General features: G+C 63.0%; 2 protein-coding genes across 2 annotated transcripts in view; one reads left to right on the top strand and one right to left on the bottom strand.

Annotated features, from left to right (window-relative positions):
• Positions 1-191: 191 nt before the first annotated feature.
• On the bottom strand, positions 192-21,820 carry SYNGAP1 (synaptic Ras GTPase activating protein 1). The gene is made up of 16 exons (XM_074164701.1): positions 21,728-21,820; positions 20,134-20,255; positions 17,208-17,361; positions 17,031-17,129; positions 15,005-15,559; positions 14,074-14,218; positions 13,446-13,590; positions 13,133-13,369; positions 11,978-12,179; positions 11,224-11,399; positions 10,958-10,999; positions 9,371-10,202; positions 8,249-8,422; positions 6,840-7,051; positions 4,802-4,903; positions 192-234 (listed from the first exon to the last, which is right to left on the bottom strand). Exons 1-16 carry the CDS (start codon positions 21,761-21,763, stop codon positions 192-194), a joined length of 3,276 nt encoding a protein of 1,091 aa, XP_074020802.1. The 5' UTR covers positions 21,764-21,820.
• Positions 21,821-21,847: 27 nt separating this feature from the next.
• Positions 21,848-24,287, top strand: part of LOC141476098 (kinesin-like protein KIFC1) — a 7,441-nt gene continuing 5,001 nt past the window's right edge. The window contains 1 exon segment of the mRNA XM_074164700.1: positions 21,848-21,871. Within this exon segment, the coding sequence (XP_074020801.1) occupies positions 21,848-21,871 (24 nt within the window).

Genomic DNA, 24,287 nt, shown 5'->3' with positions numbered 1-24,287 from the left:
CCCTCCGCCTCCTCTTCCCCGGGGGTCTCCGGGGGCCGCCACCAGCCCCGGGGCGGGGGGTTGGGGGGGTCCCGGTGGCCCCCGGGGCGGGGGCTAGTGCTCAGCAGCGGGGCCGCGCAGCTCGCCGTTGGCCGTGATCGGGGGTGGCGGGGGCGGAGGCGGGGGCCGCCCGGGGACCCCCCCGGCCCAGCTCACACCCGGGTCTGCTGCACCCACGGCGGAAAGCTGCCTCTCCTGCAAGGTACCGAGGGGGCTCATTCACCCCCCCCGTTCCCCCCCCCACCACGTCCACAAATGTCCCCAACTGTCCCCAAGCCACCCCCCCCCACCCAACCCCCATCCCATACCACACACCCCCCCCCGACCCGGCGCGTCACTCACCTGCGGTGGCTCGGTGGGACCCTCCAGCGCTGCCAGTACCCCACCCCCCACCCCCCAAAATGTCCCCATCCCAGCCCTGTGACCCCCCCCCTCCTCCCAGACAGGACATGGCACAGGGACGCGCGTGTCACATTCCACCCCCCCCAGCCCGGGTGAGGTGAGATGGGGACGGACACGAGACACGAGGATGGAGACGAGGCGGGTGACGGCGGGCGCCAGCGCTGGGGGACGGTGGGTGGCCCCCCCAGACCCCCCTCCCCAACCTGGCAACCCCCAGAGGGGATGGTGACACTGCTGTCCCCACTGTTGTCACCCCCATGGGGGACATAAGCAGGACAGGGACAGCCCAGAGCCGTGGCTGCAAGGGCTCCTTGGTGGCCCCAAGGGGACATGGGGACACCCCAGGTCCATGTGCCCAAGGGGGACATGGGGACACCTGGATCCATGTCCCCAGGGGTTTCCAGTATCCCTGGGGGACACAGAAGGGACATGGGGACACCAGGATCCATGTCTCAAAGGGTTCCCAGTGTTCCTGAGGGACATGAGGACACAGGAGCGACATGGGGACACCCTGGATCCATGTCCCCAAGGGTTCCCAGTGTCCATGAGGTATGTGGGGACACAGGAGGGACATGGGGACACAAGCGGGACATGGGGCACCTTGGGTCCACATCCCCAGGGATTCCCAGTGTCCCTGGGGGACATGGGGACAGCCAGGATCCATGTCCCCTGGGACTGACAGGGCTTAAGGGACAGCAAGAGGGGACCAGGATGTCCCCATGGCATGTCCTGGCCACCACACAGGAGGGACAGGGACACACTGGATCTGTGTCACAGGCGTGCTGGGGGGACATGGAACAGGGGAAGGACATGGGGACATCCCAAATCCATATCCTCTGGGACAGATTGGGATGGAGGGTGCCAGGGAGGGGACAAGGTCCTACTAGGACACAGGAGGGACATGGGGACACCTGGAGGACATGTCCCCAGGGGGAGAGAGAGACAAGAGAAGGACATGGGAACCCCCTGGATCCATGTCCCCAAGGGTTCCCAGTGTCCCCAAGGGACATGGGGACACAAGAGGGACATGCGGATCCAGGTTCCCAGTGTCCCTGAGGGACATGAGGACACAAGAGGGACATGTGGACACATGGATCCATGTCCCTGTGGGTCCCCAAAGCCCATGGGGGAACATGGAGACACCAGAAGAACATGGGAACATCTTGGCTCCATGTCCCCAAGGGTTCCCAGTGTCCTGGGGACACCTCAGATCTTTGTCCCTAACGGATTCCCTGTGTCCCTGAGGGACATGGGGCCACTCTACATCCAGTTCCCCATTGTCCTTGGGGTGACATGGGGACACAAGCGAGACATGGAAACACCCTGGATCCATGTCTTCAAGGGTTCCAAATGTCCATAGGGGACACAGGGACACAAGAGAGACATGGGGACATATCAACGTCCATGTCCCCAGGAATTTCCCAGTGTCCTGGGAACATGAGGACATCTGAAATCCATGTCCGCAAGGGCTCCCAGTGTCACCAGGGAAACATGAAGACACAAAAGGGACCATAGGGACACCTGGATCCGTGTCCTCTTGGGTTCCCCAGTGTCCTAAGGGGACATGGGGACACTACAGATCCATGTCCTTAAGGGTTTCCCAGTGTCCCTGGGGGACATGGAGATACAGAAGGGACAGGGGACTACTCTGAATCCATGTCCCCAAAGGTACCCGCTGTCCTGGGGACATGAGGACACTCCAGAGCTGTGTCCCTAAGGGTTCCCAGTGTCCTGGAGGGACATGGGGACACAAGAGAGTCATGGGGACACCATGGATCCATGTCCCCAAGGGTTTCCCAGTGTCCCCAGGGGACAGGGGGACACCTCAGATCCATGTCCTTAAAGGTTTCCCAGTGTCCCTCAGGGGACATAGGGGCACAAGAAAGACATGGGTGACCCTAGATCTGTGTCTCCAAGGGTTCCTGGTGTCCAGAGGACATGGGGACACCCCAGCATTGTGTGTCCCTAAGGGTCCTCAGTGTCCCTGGGGGACATAAGAGGGACATGGAGACATCCTGGATCAATGTCCCCAGGGGTTCCCAGTGTCCCTGGGGGACACAGAAGGGACATAGGGACATGTAGATCCATGACCCTAAGGATTCCCAGTGTCCCTGAGGGACATGGGGACACAAGAAGGTCTCGGGGAACTCCTGGATCCATGTCCCCAAGGGTTCCCAGTGTCCCTGAGGGACACGAGGACACAGGAGGAACATGGGGGACACTCCACTGTGGTGTCCCCAAGGGTTCCCCAATGTCCCCTGGGCGCTACCTAGGGGGGAGGGGGTTGGAGACAGGGACGGGGACAGGAGGACCCACCTGGCGTGTCACCGGAGGCCGAGGGTCCCGTGACAATGGCAGGGCTGGCCCGCGCTACCTGACGGACAGCTAGGACGAAGAGAGACACGGGGGTCAGGGCCACCGCGGGGGGACACGCTCGTCCCCGCAGGGGGATCTGGGGGGGCTAGGGGAGGGAGGGCTCAGGGACACGCTGTGTCCCCTTGGTGGCCTTGGGGGACGGGGGATGGCCCTGAGGTGGCTGGGGGTGACCCCAAGCCAAGGAGGGGGTCCGTCACCGGCTCCGTCACTTGGTGGGGGGAAGGTGGCCTTGGGGACACGTTGGTGGCCCTGTCCCAGGCTGGGAAGGAAGGGGGGGAGGGGGCCTGTGGCCCTGTCACATCCCCCCATGTCCATCAGGGTCCTCCCTGGAGGTGGCCCTGTCCCCCCTGGGGGTGACCGTTGTCCCCCCAGGGGTGGCCCTGTCCCCACCGGGGTGGCTCTGGGCCCCCCAGGGGTGGCCCTGTCTGCCCTGGGGGTCACTTTGTCCCCCCAGGAGTGGCCCTGTCCCCACTGGGGATGGTCCTGTGCTCCCCCGGGGGTCACTTTGTCCCCCCTGGGGTGGCCCTGCCTCCCCCCAGGGGTGGCCATGTCCCCCCCCAGGGGTGACTGTGCACCCCTTGGAGTGGCCCTGTCCCCCAGAGGGGTACCCAGGTGCCCCCCAGGGGTGGCCTTGTCCCCACTGGGGATGGCCCTGTCCTCCCCCCCAGGGGTGACCATGTCCCCTCAGGGGTGGTCCTGTCCCCCCCAAATCCCCCTGTGGGTCACCAGATCCCCACTGGGGGTGGCCCTGTCCCCCCCAGGGGTGGCTGTGTCGCCCCCTGGGGTTCTTCTGTCCCCCCAGGTGTGACTGTGCCCACCCCAGGGGTCCCCTCCTGTCCCCCCCCAGGGATGGCCCTGCCCCCCCAACCCCTCCCATGGGTCCCTCTGTCCCTCTCAGGGATGGCTCTGTCCCCTTGTGCCCCCCCTGAAGTGACCATATCCCCCCAGGGGCCACCATCTCTCCCCCCAGCCAACCCCTTGTCCCCTCTAGGGATGGCCCCGTCCCCCTACATCCCCCATAGGTGACCGTAGCCCCTCCCCCACCAATCCCCCCCAAGAGATGCCCACAGCCCCCTGTATTCCCCCCCTGCAGAGATGCCAAGCCCCTCCCCCCCAATATCCCCTTGAGGGGCACCAATAAACCCTCCCCAGGGATGCTTATACCCCCCCCCCCCCAAGCACTGCCCAGTGTCCCCCAGTACCCCCCCCCAAGGGTTGCCAATACCCCCCAGGAGTGCCCCTCCCTCCCAGAGCTGCCCATATCCCCCCAGGGGTGTCCATAGCTCCCCCACCCCACCCCAAGGGGGGCCCCCCCACCCCAGGGCTGCCCATAGATCCTCAATACCCCCCCACGGGTGCCAATACCCCCCACAACGGGTTCCCACAGCCCCCCAGTACCACCTCCCCCACCCCCAGCATAAGCCCCCTTGGGGTAACCACAGCCCCACCAATGGATACCCATAGAACCCAAATACCTCCCCCCCAGGGTGCCCATAGACCCCCCCATGGGTGCCCCCAGCCCCCCAACCCTCAAGGGATGCCAATAACCCCCCAGGGGCACCCACAGACACACCCCCCCAATACCACCCCCAAAGGGTGCCCATAGTCCCCCCCATGTGTGCCCATAACCCCCCACCAATGGGTGCCCCCAGCCCCCCCCCCTTCCCTCCAGGGATGCCAATAATCCCCCGTGGGCACCCACAGACCCCCCCAATAACCCCCCCTTGGAGTGCCCATATTCCCCCCCGACACATGCCCCCACCCCCCACCCCTTCCCTCCAGGGATGCCAATAACCCCCCCATGGGTGCCCACAGACTCCCCAATAACCCCCCTTGGGGTGCCCATATCACTCCCCATGGGTGCCCACACCCCCCCATGGGTACCACCACCACCCCACCCCGTGTGTGTTTTTCCCCCCCCCCCCCGGGCCCCGCCCCCAGCGCGGCGTGGGATGGCCGATGTCACACGGAGCAGAGCAATGACATTGTAATTTCCACCTGAGCGTCGAGCAGCCGCCGCCGGCCCTCGGGGGGGTCGTGGGCGCCCAAGTGATCCCTGCGCAGCTCCTGCTCCACCAGCATCAGCCTGCGGGGCCAGGCTTCACCGGGGTCACGCTGCCACCCCCGGGGGGGCACCCCGGGGGACACGGGGACACCCCCCGGGGTCCCGCTGCCACCCCCGGGGACGCCCCTGGGGACACCACCCGGGGGCCAGGCTTCACCGGGGTCAAGGGGACACCCCCAGGGACACCCCAAGGATATGGGGACAACCCCAGGGACACCCCAGGTCATAGGAACAACCCCAGGGACATCTCGGGTCATGGGGACACCCCTGGGGACACCCCCCGGGGACACCACCTGGGGGCCAGGCTTCACCAGGGTCGTGGGGACACCCCCAGGGATACCCCAAGGACGTGGGGACAACCCCAGGGACACCCCAGGTCATAGGAACAACCCCAGGGACATCTCGGGTCATGGGGACACCCCTGGGGACACCCCCCGGGGACACCACCTGGGGGCCAGGCTTCACCAGGGTCGTGGGGACACCCCCAGGGATACCCCAAGGACGTGGGGACAACCCCAGGGACACACCAGGTCATGGGGACACCCATGGGGACACCCTGCCATCCCTCCGGGACACCCAGGGACACCCCAGGTCAAAGGGACACACCCCAGGGACACCTTCCCACCCCCGGGGCCAGGCTTCACTGGGGTCATGGGGCTACCCCCAGGGCCACCCCAGGTCATGGGGACACCCCAAGGACATGGGGACAACCCAGGGACACCCCAGGTCATGGGGACATGACAAGGACATTGGGGCAACCACAAGTCATGGGGACACCCTCAGGGACAGCTTCGGTGATGGGGACACCCCTTGGGGACACCCACCCGAGGACCCTCTGTCACTCTCCCCAAGGACACATAGGGGCACCCCAGGGACACCCCCAAGTTGACACTGCCCATCCCCAGGGACAGGCTGTCACCCCCAGGGACACCCTGGGGACGCACAGGGACATGGTGGGGACAGGCTGGGCTGGGGGCAGCCAGTGGCCCCGGGGACATGCAGGGACATGAGGGGGCACCCCCTTGTCCTGCTGTGTCCAAGTATCCCCATGTCCTTGTGTCCCCGTCTCCCTCTATGTACCCCGTGTCCCCATATCCTCCATGTCCCTCTATCTTCCTCGTGTTCCCCATGTCCCTCTGTGTCCCCATGTCCTCCCTGTCCCACTATGTCCCTCATGTCCTTCTGTGCCCCGTGTCCCTCTGTGTCCCCATGTCCTACTATGTCCCACATCCCTCTGTGTCTTCATGTTCTTCTGCGTCCCCATGTCCCTGTGTCCTCATGTCCTCCATGTCCATCTATTGTCTCCAAGTCCTTCTGCGTCCCCATGTCCCTCTGTGTTCCCATGCCCTCCATGACCATCTATTGCTTCCAAGTCCTTCTATGTCTTCATGTCCCTCTGTGTCCCCGTGTCCCTCTGTGTCCCCGTATCCTCCATGACCACCTATTGCTTCCAAGTCCTTCTATGTCTTCGTGTCCCCGTGTCCCTCTGTGTCCCCGTATCCTCCATGTTCCTCTGTGTCCCTCATGTCCTCCATGTTCATCTATATCCTCATGTCCTCCCTGTCCCACTATGTCCCTCGTGTCCTCCTATGTCCCCATGTCCTGGTGTCCCCATGTCCTCCCTGTCCATCTATTGCCTCCAAGTCCTTCTGTGTCCCCATGTTCCTCTGTGTCCCCGTATCCTCCATGTTCCTCTATGTCCTCATGTCCTCCATGTCCATCTATATCCTCATGTCCTTCATGTCCATCTATGTCCCTCATGTCCTTCTGTGTCCCCATGTCCTCCCTGTCCCACTATGTCCCTCACATCCCTCTGTGTCCCCATGTCCTCCCTGTCCCTCACGTCCTCCTGTGCCCCATCTCCCTCACGTCCCTCCATGACCCCTCACCGTCCCTCCCATCCCCCCAGCGTCCCCGGTGTCCCCTCGCTGTCCCCGGGGCCGGGTCCCTCCCTCACCTGCCGATGATGCTCTTGATCTGGGAGTCCTTCTCAGCCTGCTGCTGCCGCAGGCGCTTCTCGCTTTGCTCCAGGCGGTGCTGGTACTGCAGCAGGATGCGGCTCGTCTGCTCCTCCTGCGACACCAGGCGCCGCTCGTACTCCTCCAGCTTGCGGTTGGACATGTGCAGCCGCTCCTTCAGCGAGTGGATCTCCTCCTCGTACTCCTTCACCTGACACAACCCACACTGCAGGGGGACGGCACCAGCCGCCCCAGTCCCACCACCACCGCCAAATGCCTGTCCCCAACGGGGACACCTGAACACCTGAGTCTCCACCATGGTCACGACCAAATGTCTAGGTCCCACCAAGTTGACACCCCAACACCTTGGGCTGCCTGTGGTGACACCTGGATACCTCAGTCTGCACCATGGTGACACCCAAACACCTGGGACCATCCATGGTGACACCTGGGACCACCCATGGTGACACCTGGACACCTGGATTGCCACCACGGTGATGCCCAAACACCTGGGTTCCCACCATGGTGACACCCAGACACCAAGGTTCTCCCAATGGTGATGCCCAGACACCTAGGTGACTGCCATGGTCACAACTCAATATCTAGGTCCCCACCAAGATGACACCAAAACACCTGGGACTACCCATGGTGACAGTTGAACATCTGGGTCCCCACCATGGTGACAGCCAAACACCTGGGTCCCTACCATGGACATGACCGAACACCTGGATCCCCACAAAGATGACACCCAAACTACCTGGGACCACCCGTGGTAATGCCCAGACACCTGGGTCCCCACCACGGTGACACCTGGACACCTGTGTAGGCCTGAAAGTGATGCATGGACACCTTGGTTTCCACCGCAAGTGGTGTCTGCACACCTGGGTCCATCAGGGTCATCCCCTGGGACCAGGACATCTGGGTCCTCAGGACCTGGGTCCATCAGGGTCACCTCCTGGAGCTTGGACAACTGGGTCCATCAGGGTCATCACCTGGGTCCACCAGGGTCATCTCCTGGGGCTGGACACCTGGATCCCCAGGACTTGGGGTTCATCAGGGTCATCCCCTGGGACATGGATGGCTGAGACCTTGGATCCATCAGGGTAATTTCCTGGGGCCTAGACACCTGGGTCCATCAGCATCATCTCCTAGGGCCTGAACACCTGGGTCCTCCGGACCTGGGGTCCACTAGGGTCACCCCCTAGGACCTGGACAGCTGGGTCCATCAGGGTCACCTCCTGGAGCCTGGACTCTTAGGTCCATCAGGGTCATCTCCTGGGGCCTGGACACTTGTGTCTCTGGGATCTGGGGTCCATCAAAGTCATCTCCTGGAGCCCTGACGCCTGGGTCCCTGGGCCCCCTACACCAACCCCAGCCCTGGACGCCTGGGTCCGTCAGTGGTCCCTACCCGGTCCAGCCGGCTCTCGTCCATGGACTTGGAGTACTCCTTGAGCTTGTACTCCTCGCGCTCGATGTGGGAGCTCTCGATGTCGGCCGAGAGGTGCGGCATGTTGGACACCCAGGCCACCGTGCGCTCCGCCGCCGGCATCACTGGGTTCAGCGTTGACGGCGTCTGCGAGGCCTGGGGGTGGGGGGGACATGGTGGGGACACAAGGACAGGCTTGGTGCCTCTCATCCCCACAGCGTGTCCCTGCTGTGGCCCCACGTCTGCCCACAGCCTTACCGTGTCCACCCATCTCTGCCATGTCCCCCTGTCCTGCATGTCCCCCCATGTCCCCACAGAGTCCCCCACAATGTCCCTCTGTGTCCCCATCCCCACCACGTCCCCATATCTCCATGACCCTCATGTCCCCAATGTCCTCCATCCCTACATCATCCCCTACCCCCACCATGTCCCCTATATCCCCATGTTTCTCCATGTCCCCATCACGTCCCCATGTCCCTTTACATCCCCATTGTCCCCCTGTCCCCCATATCCTTCATGTTTCCCATGACACTCATGTTCCTACCATGTCCTTGTGTCCCCATGTCCTCCATGTCCTCCAACTCCATCATGTCCCCATGTCTTCCACAGCCCCCATGTCCCCACCATGTCCCCATGTTCCCCATGTCCTCCATCCCTACCATGCCCCCATATCCTCCATGGCCCCTACAACCATCATGTCCTCCAGCCCCACCGTGCCCCATGGCCCCCATGGTCCCCTTACCTTCCATGGTCCCCCATCTCTAGCATGTCCCCATGTCCTCCATACCCACTATGTCCCTCCATCCATCCCCACCATGTCCCCATGTCCTCCATCCCCACCATGCCACATGGCCCCCCATATCCTCCATGTCCCTCATAGACCCCACGTTCCCATCATGTCCCCCGTCCCCATCATGTCCCCCATCCCCACCATGTCCCCATGTCCTCCATGCCCATCATGTCCCCCAGCCCCACCATGTCCCTCCATCCCCACCATGCCCCATGGCCCCCATATCCTCCATGTCCCTCACAGCCCCCATGTCCTCCATCCCCACCATGTCCCTCCATCCCCACCATACCCTGAGTCCCTTGTGTCCCCCCCACCTGCTTGGTGACCGGTGGCTTCATCCCGGCCACCGATGCCTCCTTGGCCAGAGAGGGCTGCCGGGAGCGGGGGGGTCCGTACGACGGTTCAGGGGACGCCAGCAGGTTCCCGCTGGCTGGCCGTGGCTTGGAGGGCACCCCCAGGGCTGCCGGCCCTGCCCCCCCACCTTTCCCCGCCCGGGTTCCCCGAGGGGTGGGGGGCGGGGGGGCCCCAATGGTGATCTGGGGGGGGGCCAGGCTGTCCTGCAGGGAGAGCTGCCGCCGGCTGAAGTCTCCCCCCGGCCGGGCAAACTCATCGCTGTAGCTGTGGCTGTGGGTGATGTGCTTGGGGGGGGGTGCCGCCAGCTCCTCGCTCTTGCTGTACCCGTGCAGGGGGGGGGCGAAGGCCCCCTCACCCCCCGGCTCGGGTCCCCGCAAGGGTCCATCGGCCGCCAAATGAAAAAGGGGGTTCTGGAAGGAGAGGGGGACCCGCAACTGCGGCCCCCCCGGCTCGGGGACCCCCAGGCGAGGGGGGGCCAGGCTGGAGGCGCTGCCTTGGGAGAGGCGGCCGGGACGCAGCCCCCCTCCAGCCCCGCCTGGGGCTGGACCACCGGCGGCGAGCAGCTCGGCGGGCAAACTAGGGATGCTGTCAACACGGCCATCTTGAAGGTCCAGCATGGAAACGCTCTTGCCCACCCCCAGAGCCCCCCGGCCCCCCTCGGGCTCCGTCAGGTCGGAGCTGCTGGTGCAGTAGGCGGGGGAGGAGCGGGCCAGGGGGGGGCGGCTCAGGACCAGCACCTCCTGCGGCCCCTTCTCCTGCGGTGGGGAGGGCAGGCGGGGCATGTCCATGGAGCTGGGGGAGATGGGGGTTAAGGAGGGGCTGGGACCTCCGGCAAGGTCCCCATGCTGGTTTCAGCTGCATCCCCATCTCCATCTCCATCCCAGCCCCATCTCCATCCTCATCCCCAAGCCCATCTCTATCTCCATCATCACCCCAACCCTGTTTCATCCTCATCCTCAACCCCATCCCAATCTCCATCTCCATCCCCATCTCCATCCTCATCCCAACCTCCATCTCCATCCCCATCTCCATCCTCATCCCAACCTCATTTCATTCCCATCCCAAACCATCCTCATCCCCAACCCCATCCCTATCCCCTTCATCTCCATCTCCATTCCCATCCCCATCCCCATTCCTGTCCCCAACTGTATTTCATCTCCATCCTCATCTCCATCCTCATATCCATCCCGATCTCCATCTCCCTCCCTATCCTCATCCCCATCTTCATCTCACTTTCCCATCCTAATCCTCATCCCTGTCCCAGTCCCATCCCTGTCCCCACCCCATCCCTATCCCTATCCTATCACCATCTCCATCTCCATCTCATCATCCCATCCTCATCCCTTTCCCAGTCCCATCCCTGTCCCCACCCCATCCCTATCCCTATCCCTATCCCTATCCCTATCCCTATCCCTATCCCTATCCCTATCCCTATCCCTATCCCTATCCCATCACCATCTCCATCTCCATCTCATCATCCCATCCCCATCCCATCATCATCCTCATGCCATCCCCACCCCTGTCCCCATCTCGTCCCCATCACCCACCTGTTGAGGCCCCGCACCATGTAGGACTGGAGGTCAACCGAGCTGCAGGGGCAGAGAGCAGATGAGGAAAGGGACTCGCAGGGAGTGGGCAGACACCCCAGGTGACACCACGGTGACATGGGGAGACACAGTGGGGTGGACATGGGGCAGAATGTGGAGGAGGTACCATGGGCATGTGGAGGTACCATGAGGATGTGGAGGTGCCATGGGGATGGGGGTACCATGGGGATGTGGTGGGACACAGGGGCGTTCTTGGGGGTCCCCACCTGTTGAGGTCGCGGACGAGGTAGGGCTGGAGGTCAGTGGAGGGCCCCCGCAGCACCAGCCCCTTGGGGGGCAGCCGTTCCCCCTGGCTCGGCTGCCGCTGCAGGTGAGGATTGCGCAGGGCCACACTGATGTCCGTCAGCAGCCGGGGCAGCGGGCCCAGCTTCAGCAGGGCCTCCTGGGGGGCAGGTCAGCCAGGCATCCCCACCCCAGCCCCCAGCACCCCAGTAACCTCCCCTGGTGGGATGAGAGGGGCTGGGACCCCAATGACCTTCCCTTGGGCCCAGGAGTGGACGGGACCCCAATAACCTTCCCTGGGTGGACATGGATGGATGGGACCCCAATGACCTCCCGTGGTGGGACACAGAGTCCTGGGACCCCAATGACCACCCCTGGAAAGGCACAGGTGGATGGGACCCCAATGACCTCCCGTGGTGGGACACAGAGTCCTGGGACCCCAATGACCACCCCTGGAAAGGCACAGGTGGATAGGACCCCAGTGGCCTCCCATGGTGGGACCTGAATGGATAGGACGCCAATGACCTCCCATGGTGGGACACAAGGGGTTGGGACTCCAATGACCTCCCCTTGGGGGCAGGGGTGGATGAGACCCAAAATGTCCATCCAGGGGCACCCAGATGTCCAGGACCCCAAAACCTCCCCTGGGGAGAACCTTGGTGTCCAAGCTCCTGATCACCACCCAGGAGAGGACCCAGGCGATCCCCCTACCACAGGGGTCCCAGGTGACCGGGGTACCTTGCTGAGCTGAGACATGACCTCCCAGAGGAGGGCATGCAGGGTGGAGAGCTCACGGCCCAGGTCAATGTAGCCCTCAAAGCTGGTGCTGTTGGTAAGGGTGTCCAGGTTGGAGATCTCATAGAGGAACTGTTGCATGCTGGTCCACTCCAGCTCCAGGAACTCATTCATGAAGGCCATGTACTCCTCTTTGCTGCCAAACCTGTGGACAGGCACTCAGTGGGGCCTGTGCTGGCCTCCTCAGTGGCTGGTGGCCCTCCATGACAGCCTTGCCTGCCACCCTCCATCCCTCCAGCTTCCAGGCATCCCTTTGTAAAGCCACAGCTGGCCTTCATCCAGCTCTGCCATGCGTTTGTTCTCCATCCATCTACCCACCAGCTCATCCGTGCATCCATCTTCCTTCCTTCCATCCATAAATCCATCCATTCATCCTTCTGCCCACCAAACTCATCCATCGGATTCATCTGTCCATATTCTGCCCGCCAAACTCATCCATCCGTCTATCAAGTTATCCCCCCACCATTATCCATCTAGCCATCTTCTGTTCATCCTTCTTCCCTCCATCCACCACCTCACCCACCCATCAACTCACTCGTCTTCCACCATCCTCCCTCAACTCATCCATCTTCTGTTCATCTTCTACACTCATCTGTCCACCAACTCATCCATCCCTCCATCCATTAAATCATCCATCCATTTTCTAGCTATCCATCTTCTGTCCCTCCATCAACTCATTCCTACACCTTCTGCCCATTCATACACTCATCCATCTTCTGCCCATTTGCCAGCTCATCCATCCATTCTGTCTTTTGTCCATTCATCAACTCATCCCTCCACCTTCTGTCCATCATCCATCAACTCATCTATCCATCTTACACCCATCATCTATCAACTCATCCAACCATCTTATCTCCAACTGTCCATCTCCCTTCCAACTCATCCGTCAACTCATCCATCCACCTTTTGTCCATATATCCATCTTCTGTCCATCCATCAACTCATCCATCTGTCTACTCTCCATCCACCCATGAATCCACCCATCCAGACCCACCTTCCCTCCATTCTCCTCCCCTCCCACCTGAGTCCTCCACCATCCCTCCACCGAACCACTGTTTATCCACCACTGCCCCTCCCTCCTCCTCTCGGGGCGCTCACTTGGTGAAGTTGGCCAGGTTCTGGATGACCTTGGCGATGAGGGTGAGGGTGCGGGCAGTCTGCTCGTCAGGGTACTCCTGCATGAGGCCGAAGAGGCTGGGGGACATCACGGCGGGGCAGAGGAACCGCAGGAAGAGCGAGGCGCTGATCAACCGGTCGGCGATGTCCTCACGGCCCCGCTCAGCACATCGCAGCCGCCACGAGGCAAAGACCTCCTTCAGCTCCCGTGGGAACACGCTGCGTGGGGTGGGGGGACACGGTCAGGGACCCGCGGTGGGGATGCCAGAGGAGGTCCCCAGCCCCGAGGACTCACCAGTGCGAGTTGACCACCTTGCAGAGGGCGAGCTCGCAGCACATGCGGAGGTTGGCCTGGTGATCAGCCAAGGTGGAGGCCGAGCACTTCATGGGGTCAACCTCGCAGTTCTCCTCCGACTCATACAGCGCCCGGATGAACTCGCCTGCATGGGGACAGGGACATCAGAGGGGACCAGGGCCCACCCCATTGTCCCATAGCCAGGCCGATGGGGTCATGGCCATGAGAAGGGACCACCCAACCATCTCATGACCTGGAAATGAACAGGGGCTGGGGACCACCCAATTGTCCCATAGCCAGACCACCTCAATGGAGACATGGCCATGAGAAAGGACCACCCAGCCATCCCCTGGCCACACCAACGGGGGCATAACAATGGGGACACAGCCATGAGAGGGGACCACCTAACTGTCCCATGACCACAAGAAGGGACCACCCAACATCCCATGGTGATGCCAATGGGGATGTGGCCATGAGAAAAGACCACTAACCATCCCACGGCCATACCAACGAGGACATGGCCATGTGTGAGGACCACCCAGTGTCCCACAGCCATGTCGATGGGACCCTGGCCATGATGGGGACCCCTGGCCATGATGGGGACCCCCCCAGTGCCGGTGGAGCTCACCAATGGCATCCTTGAGGTATTTCTGGCCGATGAGTTTCAGGTACTCCTCTATGGCTTTCGTGGCGAGGGTGTTTTCCCGAAAGATCAGGTGCTCCCGGTCCATGAAGCGATCCACCTCCGTCATGGCCATGTCCGACAGGAAGTCCTGCCCACGGCCGTCAGGGCAGCCCAACACCTGCCTGCGCCCCAGCAGCCCAGCCAGGCTGGCCCAGCCCACCCTCTGTGCCTCTTCTGTCCATGCATCCTCCATCCACCACCTACCCACACTCCATCCATCCATCCATCCATCCATCCATCCATCCATCCATCCATCTCTGTCCATTTTCTACCCATCCATCTTCTATCCATCCTCCACCCATCTATCATCCATCCACCTTCCATCCATCCATCCATCCATCCTCCATCTTTCCATCCATCCTCCATGTCTGTCCTTCATCCATCCTCCATCTGTCCTCTATCCCTTCTCCATCCATCCCCCATCTGTCTCTCCATTCTATTCCATCCATCCATTCTCCATGTGTCCTCCATCCATCTTTCATCCATCCTCAATCCTCCATCCAACCCTCCATCTCCCATGTGTCTGTCCATCCTCCTCCGTCTGTCCATCCATCATCCATCTGTCCATCTTTCATCCATCCATCCATCCATCCACCCATCCATCCATCTTCCATCCATCCATCCATCCATCCACCCATCCATCTTCCATCCACCCATCCATCCATCCTCCATCTACCATCCATCCACCATTCTCCACTCATCATCCATCCATCCTCCACCCATCCATACATCCTCTTTCCGTCATCCATCCTCCCTCCCTCCCTCCCTCCCTCCCATCCCTCCCTCCATCCATCTCTCCCTCCCTCCCTCCTCAATCCTCCACCCCACCTCCACCCCACCCTGTCCCACCCCTCCCCACCCCCCAGCCCCCCACCTTAGCCTTGCCGGTGCTCTGCAGGATGTGCACCAAGGCGCAGGCCACCTCCTCCTTGCTCTTGACGCTGAGCACGGGCTCCAAGACGGCACAGAGCATCCGGTAATTGTTGGTGACGTACTCAGCGAACTCCTTGTAGAGCTCCATGGGGAGGATGCTCATGGTCTGGAAGCGGCTCTTGACACGTAGAGCGGGACAACCCGCCTTGCTCTTGCTGCCGCTGGGTTGGCTGAGCGGATACCACTGCTCGGCGAAGTGCCGGCCGGTGACGCTGGCGATGGGGATGCTCACCATCCCCACGTAGTTACTCTTGTCCTTCTTGCGTTTCTTGTCGGTGTCCTTGTAGAGGTGCAGGCGGATGGTGCGGACGGCCGGCAGGTTGTTGAACTCAAAATGTTCTCCCCAGAAGACATTGTCGGTGCGGGCCTTGCTGGTGGTGCGGGCATAGAGCATGTCATCCAGGCACAGCTCGCAGTAGTAGCGCTTCTTGGGGGGAAGGTCTCGCGCCTCGATCACCCACAACTTCAGGACATTGTCCACCCGCCGGCTGTTGTCCTGCGGAGGGGTGGGAGGGAAGGAGGTCAGCAGGGGATGCGGGGACAGCTGGGGTGAGGACAGCTTGGGGGAAGATGTGGGGCACGGGGGGACCCCGGGTGGTGGGACAGACAGGGGCAGGAAGAGCTGAGGGTAGGGGCAGATGGGGACAGTGACCCTGGGGCAGGGATGACCCCAAAGGGACAGTCTCAGCCACCAGGGCCGGTGACCCCAGGGCACAGTGACTCCAGGAGCCAGGGTGACCCCTGGAAACCTCCATCCCCATCAGGTGGCCATCTCCACCCCCGCCAGTGACCATCCCTATGCCCACCAGTTAACAATGCCCACCAGTTGACAATACCCAGCAGCTGACCATCTTATTTCACCATCTCCACCAGGTAACCAACCCCTTCTCTACCAGCTGACAATCTCCATCCCCACCAGTTAAACATCCCCATCCCCACCAACTGACCATCCTCATCTGTACCAGTTGGCTGTCTCCATCCCTAACAGCTGACCACACTCACCCCCACCAATTGACTACGCCTACCACTTGACCATTCCCATCCCCACCAGTTGACCATTCCCATCCCCACCAACTGACCATCCCCACCAGCTGACCATTCCCATCCCCACCAATTGACCATCCCTACCAGCTGACCATTCCCATCCCCACCAGTTGACCATTCCCATCCCCACCAATTGACCATCCCTACCAGCTGACCATTCCCATCCCCACCAGCTGACCATTCCCATCCCCACCAGTTGACCATTCCCATCCCCACCAGTTGACCATCCCTACCAGCTGACCATTCCCATCCCCACCAACTGACCATCCCCACCAGTTGACCATTCCCATCCCCACCAGTTGACCATTCCCATCCCCACCAATTGACCATCCCTACCAGCTGACCATTCCCATCCCCACCAGCTGACCATTCCCATCCCCACCAGTTGACCATTCCCATCCCCACCAATTGACCATCCCTACCAGCTGACCATTCCCATCCCCACCAGCTGACCATTCCCATCCCCACCAGTTGACCATTCCCATCCCCACCAACTGACCATCCCCACCAGTTGACCATTCCCATCCCCACCAGTTGACCATTCCCATCCCCACCAATTGACCATCCCTACCAGCTGACCATTCCCATCCCCACCAGCTGACCATCCCTACCAGCTGACCATTCCCATCCCCACCAGTTGACCATCCCTACCAGCTGACCATTCCCATCCCCACCAACTGACCATCCCCACCAGTTGACCATTCCCATCCCCACCAGTTGACCATTCCCATCCCCACCAATTGACCATCCCTACCAGCTGACCATTCCCATCCCCACCATTTGACCATGCCCACCAGTTGACCATCTCCATCCCCACCACTTGGCCATCCCTATCCCCACCACTTGACCATCTCCATCCCCACCACTTGACCAGCTCCAGCCCCACCAGTTGACACCCCCCTACCTGCTGATCACCTCCTCACCTTGTTGGGCTTCACTGCCCTCTGCAGGTTCTCGATCCACTTGTCCCTCTCTGCGGCCGAGCGGCAGGCAAAGCACTTGGTCCCCGAGGCCGTGGTCACCTGCGGGTGACAGACAACGGTGAAGGGCCAACACAGTGATGGCTGGGGGAGAGTGACGAGAAGGTCTATGCACCTTACCTCGAAGCAGAACTCCTGGCCCAGGATGCTGCTGTGGACCGCCTTGATGATGGAGTCCTCATCCAGGTTGAGCTCCAGCGCTTCGGCCGCGCTGCTGGGGCTCAGCAGGGACTCGTGGGAGTGCGACTCCTTGAAGCTCTGCATCAGCCGGGCCCTGTGGGGACGCGGGGGGGACGCTCGGGGGGAAGTGTCGGGGCGGGGGGGGTGAAGAGGGGGAGGGGAGGTGCCCAGGGGGTGGAGGGGGGCGGTGGCATGCGAGCGGGGGGTGACGGTGGCGGTGGGGGGGTGGAGGGGGGGTACCTGGGGCATCCGCGCGGGACCTGGGGACGCGTCCGCGGCGCCGGGACGGACAGAGAGAGACAGAGTCAGGGCTGGGGGGGGGAAGAACGGGAGGGGACATGGAGGGGGCACCCAGGAGAGACCCCCCCACCCCAAACCCCCAGTGTGTCACCTCCCCGGGTGACCCAGCTGTCCAGGGAACACCCCCCCCCCGCCCCGCCCCAGCTGAAAAAGACTCGGGCAACACCCCGGGCGTCACCTCCAAGGGGGGACCCAGGCAAAAGCCCCAGGCTCTTTTGGGGGGACTCCCCCCCTCAAAACAGAGGGAAAGCAGGTGTCAGCCACACACACCCCCCACCCCCCCAAAACGGGGGACCCAGGCGCCTGGGCTCCCCAAAACAGGGGAACCAGACATTGTGCCCCCCCCAAAAGAGGGGACCCGGGCGTGCGCCCCCCCCGGCACTCGGCAGCCGCCGCAGGTGAGCCGCCCCCGGGTGCTATATTTAGCCCCGGGGCTGCGTAAGCAGCGGCCCCGCCACGTCCCCGTCCCCGTCCCCGCGGCCACCGCTCCCGGCTGCCGTCACCAGCACCGTGTCACCGGCACCCAGCGTGGCGGGGGCGGCGACGCTAAAAATACCCCGGCAAGCGGGCACCCCCTCCCCGTGGGGACAAGGGACCCCCCCCCCCGCAGGGGACATCCCAATGGACAAAGGACCCCCTCCGGGCATCCCCCTGGGGACAAGGGACATTTTCCAGGGGACATCCCAAGGGACAGAGGACAAGGAACATCCCCCTCTCAAGGGACCCGTCGAGGGTAGGGGACAAGAGGTGCTGCTGGGGACAGTGGACACCTCAGGGACACTCCTTGTGGACAGGGGACAAGGGACACCATGCCTCCCCTTGGGGACCACCCAGGATTAAGGGGACAAGGGACATTCCCCCCGGAGACAAGGGTCCCCTGGAGCACTGAGGACCCGTGTCAGCTGGGGAAAGGGACAAGGGATCCCCTTGGGGACAGGAGACACCCTCCACCCCCTGAGCCCAGGGAGCACCTGCCCGGGGACAAGGGACATCCCGGGGAAGAGAGACCCCTGGGGACCATCTCCTGGGGACAAGGGACATCCCAGGGGACAAGGGATCTCCCTGGAGATCAGAGATCTCCTTGGGAACGGCCCCAGGGGACATAGAGACAGGAGACCCCATCCCTCGGGGACCATCTTCCTGTGGACAAGGGACATCCCCAGGGGACACCGAGGACATGGGACCCCCCTCTCCCCCCCTTCCCCGGGGACAGGGGACCGTACCCCATCCGCGGCGCTGGTGACGGTGACAGTGACGCCGGGCTGGGTGCCAGCCCGGATCCCGAGGCGGCTCCCACCCACCGGCTCCGGCTATAAACGGCGCCAGCACCGCCTGCCACCTGCCCAGCCACCCGCCCAGCCACCCGGTCCCCAACGTGTCCCCAAGGCGGGGCGGGGGGGCACCGCAGGGACCCGCCTGGCAGGGGTGGGGGGGGCCTGCCCCAGCTGGGGACACTGGGGACCTGTCACACATGGGGACAGGGGGGACCTGCCACACATGGGGACACTGGCGACCTGCCCCAAATGGGGACAGCGGGGACCTGCCTCACAGGGGGACAGTGGAGACACTGGGGACCTGCCCCATACAGTGACATTTGGGACAGGGGGGACTTGCTCCACATGGGGACAGCGGGGACCTGCCTCACAGGGGGACATCGGGGACACTGTAGACCTGCCCCAAATGGGGACAATGGGGATGGGGGGACCTGCCCCACATGGGGACAGTGGGGACACTGGGGGACAGTGTCCCATATGGGGACACTGGGGACAGCGGGGACATTGGAGACACATGGGAATGGGGCCAGTGGGGACCTGCCCCATCCAGTGTCCGGATGGAGGACACTCGGATCAGCCACCCCTGCACTGAGCCTGGGGACATTCAGGAAATGGGGACATTCAGGAAATGGGGACATCCCCGTGCCCAGCCTGGGGACACGGGGGAACAGGACTGTCCCCATGCCTGACCCGGTGCCACCTGGACAACAGGACCATCCCCAAACCTGACCTGGCATCACCTGGGGAACAGGACTGTCCCCATGTCCATCCTGGTGTCCTCTGGGCAGCAGGACTGTCCCCATCCCCATCCCGGTGCCACCTGGGCAGGACTGTCCCTACATCCATTCTCATGCCACCTGGGCAGCAGGACTGTCCATCCTGGTGCCACCTGGGCAGGAGAGTCTCCAAATCTGACTCGGGGCCACCTGGGCAGCAGGACTGTCCCCATCCCCAGCTTGGGGACACTCAAAAACCAGGACTGTCCCTATCTTCACCCTGGTGCCACCTGGGAAGGATTGTCCCCATGTTACCCCGGTGCCACCTGGGCAGCAGGACCGTTCCCATCCCCAGCTTGGTGTCACCCAGAGACCAAGACTGTCCCCAAACCTGACCCGATGCCACTTGAGCACCAGGACTGTCCCCACAACCACCCTGGTGCCACCTGCGCAGGACTGTCCTCATGTCACCTTCAACCCTCCACCTCCTTCACACCCAGAGCATCCCCACGCCTCCATGGGTACCCCCACACCGTCCCTGGGGGTGTCCCCGGGGTGTCCCCGTGCTGTCCCCACCTGTCGTGGTCGGCGCTGCGGAAGCGGGGCAGGATCTGCCGGAAGCTGCTGGTGCGGTCGAGCTTGGGCTGGCTCTTGGTGCGCTTGATGGAGCTCTTCAGGCGGCGGCTCAGGAAGCCTTGCTGGGGTACAGGCGGCTGAGGGGGGGGCCAGGACGGCCGGGGGGGCCGGGGGGGCAGGAGGGGACTGGGGACGGGGGGAGGGCCGGGGTCCAGGGGGACCAGGGGACCGCGGAGGCCGTGGGGATGGATGTGGTAATCACAGCGATGGGGACCACAGGCCCGGCGTTACCATGGCGATGGGGAGCCTAGGACTTGGGTTACCATGGCAATGGGTACCACAGGCCCAGGGTTACCATGGCGACAGGCAGCATAGGACAGGGGTTACTATGGCGATGGGGAGCCTAGGACTGGTGTTACCATGGCAATGGAGAGCCTAGGACGGGGGTTACCATGGCGACGGGTACCACAGACCACGGTTACCATGGTGATGGGCAGCATAGGACCGGGGTTACCATGGCAATGGAGAGCAGAGAGCCAGGGTTACCATGGCAATGGGTGGCACAGGAGCAGCATTGCCATGGCAATGGGTACCACAGGCCGGGGTTACCATGGTGACAGGCAGCATAGGACTGGGGTTACCGTGGCAACGGGTACCACAGGCTGGGGTTACCATGGCAATGGGGAGCATAGGATGAGGTTACCACGGCAACAGAAGTGGAGGAGCAGGGATAACCATGGGGATGCGGGATCTGGGTAACCATGGCAACATGTGTGTGCAGGGAGGGGGGGACTGTGGTGACATGGGAGCAGGGTCACCCAGTGGGCAGGACCACGGTAACCATGGCAACAGGCATGTGCATAGCCACAGTAACTACAGTGATGTGTGCATGGGCAGGGCCCAGGTAACCATGGCAACATGTATGTAGGACCAAGGTGGCCATGGCAACACACACATGCAGAACCAGGACAACCATGAGGACACGCGTGTGCAGGACCGCAGTAACCATGGAGACATGGTTGTGGGATAACCATGACAACATACGTGTGCAGGAGCAACATGGGACCAGGGTAATCATGTTGGGATGTGTGCAGCGCCAAGGTAACCATGGCAACATACGTGTGCAGAACAGGGTAACCTTGGCAACAAGCATGTCCCAGGTGAGAGTAACCATGGCAACATGCATGTGCAGGACCACAACACACATGTGCAAGATTGCGTAACCATGACAACACACATGTGCAGGGCAGTGTAAACATGACAAGAGTGTGCAGGACCACGGTAGCCATGGCAACAAGCATGTGCAGGACCACAGTAACCACGGCAACAGGCATGGACAGGACCAGCCCAACCTCAACAATACACAGGATGACGACGGCAACAGATGTGTGCGGGATGATGGTAACCATGACGACAGGCGTGTACAGGATGAGCGTAACCATGACGACAGGTGTGTGCAGGACCACAGTAATCATGACAATAGGCGTGTTCAGGATGAGGGTAACCGTGATGACAAGCGTGTTCAGGATGAGGGTAACCATGATGACAAGCGTGTGCGGGATGAGGGTAACCGTGACGACAGGCGTGTGCTCACCGAGGGCCGGAAGGGGGGGGCGGGCGGGGCGTCCATGTTGATGCTGTACTGCTTCCCCCCGGGGACACTCTTCCTGCGGGAGCGGCCGCCGTGGTAATCTGGGGGGGGGGGGGGGGAAACATGGCGGGGGGGGACGACACACAGGTACCTCAGATGACAGCGGGGACAAGGGGGAGGACCCCCACATCCCCCCCCTCCACTGTCTGGGTGCTGCAGGGCAGTGGCAGGGGGGACCCAGGTGTCCAGGGGGGATTTGGGGGGGACTTATGCATCCTGGGGGGGGGGGGCAGGTATCTTGGGGGGGGACTCAGGAATCCAGGGAGGATTTGGGGGGAGCCAGGTGACTTGGGTGGGGGAATCCAGGCATCCAGGAAGGATTTGGGGGGGACCCAGGCGTCCTGGGGGGGGACACCCAGGCATCCGGGGAGGATTTTAGGGGGGGACCCAGGCATCCTGGGAAGGGTATGGGGGGACAGGGGGTCACCCAAGTGCCGGGGGGGCCCTAAGGGCCTCCCCCCTCAATCCCCCCTCCTCCCACGTCCCAGCAGCCCCCGGGGTGCCCTCGCCCCCTCCCCCATTCCTCTGCCCCTCCCCCCGTCCCTCCCCCCTATCACCGACGTCACCCCCCCCGTCACTACCTACCCCCCCGCCCCGGAAACAAGGGACGTCCCTGTGCTTCTGGGGTCCCCCAAACTCTGCCTCCCCCCCCCCAAAATATCCCCTTAACTTTGCCCCTGGCCTTGAGGTTCCCAAATCTCCCCCCTCCTTGAGGCCCCCTCAAACTCTACCTCCCCCCCCCCCCGAGACCCTCCAAAATCTGTGTCCCCCCCGAAATCCCCTTAGTTCTGCCCCTGGCTCTGGGAGTCCCCCAAACTCTGCCCCCCTCTAATTCTGCCCCCCGGATATCCCCTTAATTCTGCCCCCCCCTAATTCTGCCCCCCAGACATCCCCTTAACCCTGCCTGCCCCCAGCCCCCCCCCTCCAGAATCTCTCCCCAACCTTGGGGTCCCCCTAATTCTGCCCCCCCCCCCAAATGTGCCATCTGCTCCCCCCCCCCGCAACATCCCTTAATTCTGCCCTGACCTTGGGGTTCCCTTAATTCTGTCCCCCCCCCCCAAATCTGCCATCTGTCGCCCCCCCCCCCCAATATCCCCTTAACTCCAGCTGTGGGGTCCCCCAAACTCCCACCCCCCCCCCCATATATATCCCTAACCCTCCCCCCCACCCCCAATCCCCCGATCTCTGTCCCCAGTCTTGGGGTCCCCTCAGCCCTGGTCCCCCCCGAGCCCCCCCCCCCCGTTTCCCCCCCCCCCCGGTTCCTACCGGCCACGGTCCTGCTGCCGCCCTCCAGGCTGAGGCGGGTGCCGGGGGGGGGCCCCAGGGTGCCCCGCAGCGCCCAGGGGGGGCCGGGCTGGGGGGGGCCCCACATGGCGCCTGCCCGGCCCTAGAGCTGCCCCGGGGGCCCCCTGCGAGGCCCAGGGGCGCCCGGGGGGGAACCGGACCCCGGCCGCATCCCCGCACGCCTCGCACACGCGTGTGCCACGTGCACGACGGGTCACGGGGCAGGGGGGGGCACGAGAGTGGGATGGGGATGGGGGGAGTCACACGTGGGCTAGGGGCACGCTAGGCCCTGCACACTCACGCTCACCACAGAGCCTTGCACACTCACCCTCGGCCTTGCACGCTCACTCTCGGTCTTGCACGCTCACCCCTGGGTCTTGCACACTCACCCCTGGAGCCTTGCACATTCACCCTTTGCCTTGCACTCTCACGCTCACCCTGGGTCATGCACGATTCAGCTCACCCTGGAGTCTTGCACACTCACCCCTGGAGCCTTGCACACTCACCCCTGGAGCCTTGCACACTCATCCCAGGCCATACACGCTTGCTCTGGGCCATGCACGCTCACACTCACCCCTGAGCCATGGTCTGTCCTCCCCACCCCAGGCCTTGCACGCTCACCCCCAGCCTTGCACGCTCACGCTCAGCCCCACTGCCGTGCACGCTCACCCTCCCGCCTCCGGCCGTGCACACTCACCTGCGAAGCCATGCACACTGCAGCCGTGCACGCTCGCTCCCCCAAGCCCCGGCACGCTCGTCTCCAGAGCCTTGCACGCTCCCTGCCACCCCTAGAGCCTTGCACGCTCGTCGCCAGCCATGCACACTCACCCCTCGAGCTGTGCACACTCACTTTCACCCCCAAAGCCCTGCACACTCACCCTTAGAGCCTTGCATGCTGACTGCCAGCCATGCACACTCAGCCCCAAGCTGTGCACGCTCACCCTCACCCCCCAGAGCCTTGCACGCTCCCTGTGAGCCTTGCACACTCCCTGTCACCCCCAGAGCCTTGCACGCTCACTGTCACCCCCAGAGCCTTGCACACTCGTCCCTGAGCCTTGCACGCTCCCTGTCAGCCCCAGAGATGTGCACGCTCACTGCCAGCCTTGCACACTCACCCCCCAGCCTTGCACACTCACTGTCATCCCTGGAGCCTTGCACGCTCACTGGCAGCCTTGCACGCTCCCTGTCAGCCCCAGAGATGTGCACGCTCACTGCCACC

This window comes from Numenius arquata, chromosome 28, assembly GCF_964106895.1.
Source record: "Numenius arquata chromosome 28, bNumArq3.hap1.1, whole genome shotgun sequence".
NCBI lineage: Eukaryota > Metazoa > Chordata > Aves > Charadriiformes > Scolopacidae > Numenius > Numenius arquata.
The sequence above is the reverse complement of the archived record's forward strand: the minus strand, read 5'-3'. Positions and strand labels throughout refer to the sequence as shown.

Excerpts from the sequence above, each read along its gene's own strand:
- SYNGAP1 (XM_074164701.1), bottom strand. The coding sequence starts at position 21,763 with ATGGACGCCCCGCCCGCCCCCCCCTTCCGGCCCTCG. Across the intron at positions 17,130-17,207 it reads GCCAGGAGTTCTGCTTCGAG|GTGACCACGGCCTCGGGGAC; the intron begins GTAAGGTGCATA and ends TGTCACCCGCAG. Across the intron at positions 4,904-6,839 it reads ATCAAGAGCATCATCGGCAG|GCTGATGCTGGTGGAGCAGG; the intron begins GTGAGGGAGGGA and ends CTGGCCCCGCAG.